Source organism: Callionymus lyra, chromosome 14, assembly GCF_982586985.1.
Source record: "Callionymus lyra chromosome 14, fCalLyr1.hap1.1, whole genome shotgun sequence".
NCBI lineage: Eukaryota > Metazoa > Chordata > Actinopteri > Syngnathiformes > Callionymidae > Callionymus > Callionymus lyra.
This window is the reverse complement of record NC_141831.1, coordinates 19,032,837-19,035,085: the sequence shown is the minus strand read 5'-3', so window position 1 is coordinate 19,035,085 and position 2,249 is coordinate 19,032,837. Positions and strand designations below refer to the sequence as shown.

The 2,249-nt window shown below is 51.4% G+C and overlaps 1 protein-coding gene across 1 annotated transcript; it reads left to right on the top strand.

Annotated features, from left to right (window-relative positions):
- The first annotated feature begins 321 nt into the window (after positions 1–321).
- On the top strand, positions 322–1,975 carry drd1b (dopamine receptor D1b). The gene has a single exon (XM_087807777.1). The coding sequence runs from the start codon at positions 527–529 to the stop codon at positions 1,916–1,918; it is 1,392 nt and encodes a 463-aa protein (XP_087663903.1). The 5' UTR covers positions 322–526; the 3' UTR covers positions 1,919–1,975.
- Positions 1,976–2,249: the final 274 nt, after the last annotated feature.

Here is a 2,249-nt window from a genome sequence, read left to right as displayed (position 1 = left end):
ATAAAGGTTACAGTTACAGTGGAAACGCCCGGAGGATCATTAAACTAATCAGATAAACGTAGCGTGAAAAAAGCGTCGATACATGCTATTGATGAGGTGGTATATAAGGCTAATGATCGCACAAGCCTCTGTTTGTTCAACAGCTGGCTGCCAGTATGGAGTCAAACTTTCGCTGAGGGTTTGAGGCTCACAGACTTTGAGATCATCACTCACTTTTTCTGCTTCACTATAGAATGTCTGCTGTGTGTTCTGCTGCTGCAGGATTTGAGGAACATTTCGGGGGCCGTATCTCTGGAGAGGAGTTTCTGATGTAGCGGAGAGGATGGTAAAGACAAGGAGCCAATGGATAACCCGGTCCGTGGGAGAGCTGGTGCCCAGACAATCCTCCTCTCCAGCGACGCTGCCGCTCACCGTCTGACACCGACCCCGTGCTGGCACATCGGCAGGAGGCTGGGGATGTGATGGGGTGACTGCTGACGTCCCCCCCCTCTCCACCCATCCCTTCTCTCGCAGTGTAATATAAACAATGGATCAGAATTTCTCGACAGTTCGAGATGGCAAGCAGCTGCTCCTGGAGAGAGACTCGTCCAAACGCGTGTTGACAGGATGCTTCCTCTCCCTCCTTATCTTCACCACGCTGCTAGGCAACACGCTCGTGTGCGTCGCCGTCACCAAGTTCAGGCATCTGCGGTCCAAGGTCACCAACTTTTTCGTGATTTCGCTGGCCATCTCGGACCTGCTGGTCGCCATCCTGGTGATGCCGTGGAAGGCGGCCACCGAGATCGTCGGCTTCTGGCCGTTCGGCGCCTTCTGCAACGTCTGGGTGGCGTTTGACATCATGTGCTCCACCGCCTCCATCTTGAACTTGTGCGTTATTAGCGTTGACCGCTACTGGGCCATCTCCAGCCCCTTTCGGTACGAGCGCAAGATGACGCCTAAGGTCGCGTGTCTTATGATCAGCGTGGCGTGGACTCTGTCTGTACTCATCTCCTTCATCCCGGTTCAGCTGAACTGGCATAAAGCTCAGACGACCAGCTACGCAGAGCTGAACGGAACATTCGCGGGCGAGCTTCCGCCCGACAACTGCGACTCCAGCCTTAACAGGACGTACGCCATCTCCTCCTCGCTTATCAGCTTCTACATCCCCGTGCTCATTATGATCGTGACGTACACCCGCATCTACCGCATCGCCCAAAAACAGATACGAAGAATATCCGCCCTGGAGCGGGCGGCTGAGAGCGCCAAAAACCGCCACAGCAGTATGGGGAATAGTTCCAGCATGGAGACGGAGAGCTCCTTCAAAATGTCCTTCAAACGAGAAACCAAAGTCTTGAAGACTCTTTCCGTCATCATGGGAGTGTTCGTGTGCTGCTGGTTACCCTTCTTCATTTTAAACTGTATGGTTCCTTTCTGTGAGCCCAACTCGCCGGACCTCGCCAACGACTTCCCCTGCATAAGCTCGACCACTTTTGACGTGTTCGTGTGGTTCGGTTGGGCCAACTCCTCGCTCAACCCCATCATCTATGCCTTCAACGCAGACTTCCGCAAGGCCTTCTCCATCCTGCTGGGCTGCCACCGGCTCTGCCCGGGCAGCAACACAATCGAGATAGTGAGTATTAACAACAACATGGGCGCCTCAAATTCTAACGCCAACTGTCAGTATCAGCCGAAGGGTCTCATCCCGAAGGAGGGCAATCACTCGGCGAGCTGTGTGATTCCGCACAGCATCCTGTGTCAGGAGGAGGAGCTACCGACAAAGCATGGATGTGGTCTTGAAGTGGAGGTGGCGAGAGGGAACAATGCCCTGGAGAAACTTTCCCCCGCCATCTCCGGGAATTTAGACAGCGACACTGAGGTCACGCTGGAAAAGATCAATCCCATTACTCAAAATGGACAGCACAAAGTGGTGTCCGGGTGAGACCAGATGGGATACACTGCAGCATGTATGTATACACCGATTTAAAATAAAAAAGAAGGAGCTTAAACAAAAGGACGGCAGAATGAAAAAAAAAACATTCCTGACAGCACCATAGCAGACTGTTGAAACACGCGGAATTACCTTCAGAATGTTTTCAAGTTAAGGCACTTTAACCTGGATATAACTATCTGCAAAATACCATCAGCATTTATACATAAAATTGAAGGAAATTTTAATTATAAATGTTGACAAAAGAGGTGCACATGTCTACATCTGCACATGTGTACTGTGTGCAATACTGGTGGACTCCAAAAACAGCGTATACGAATAG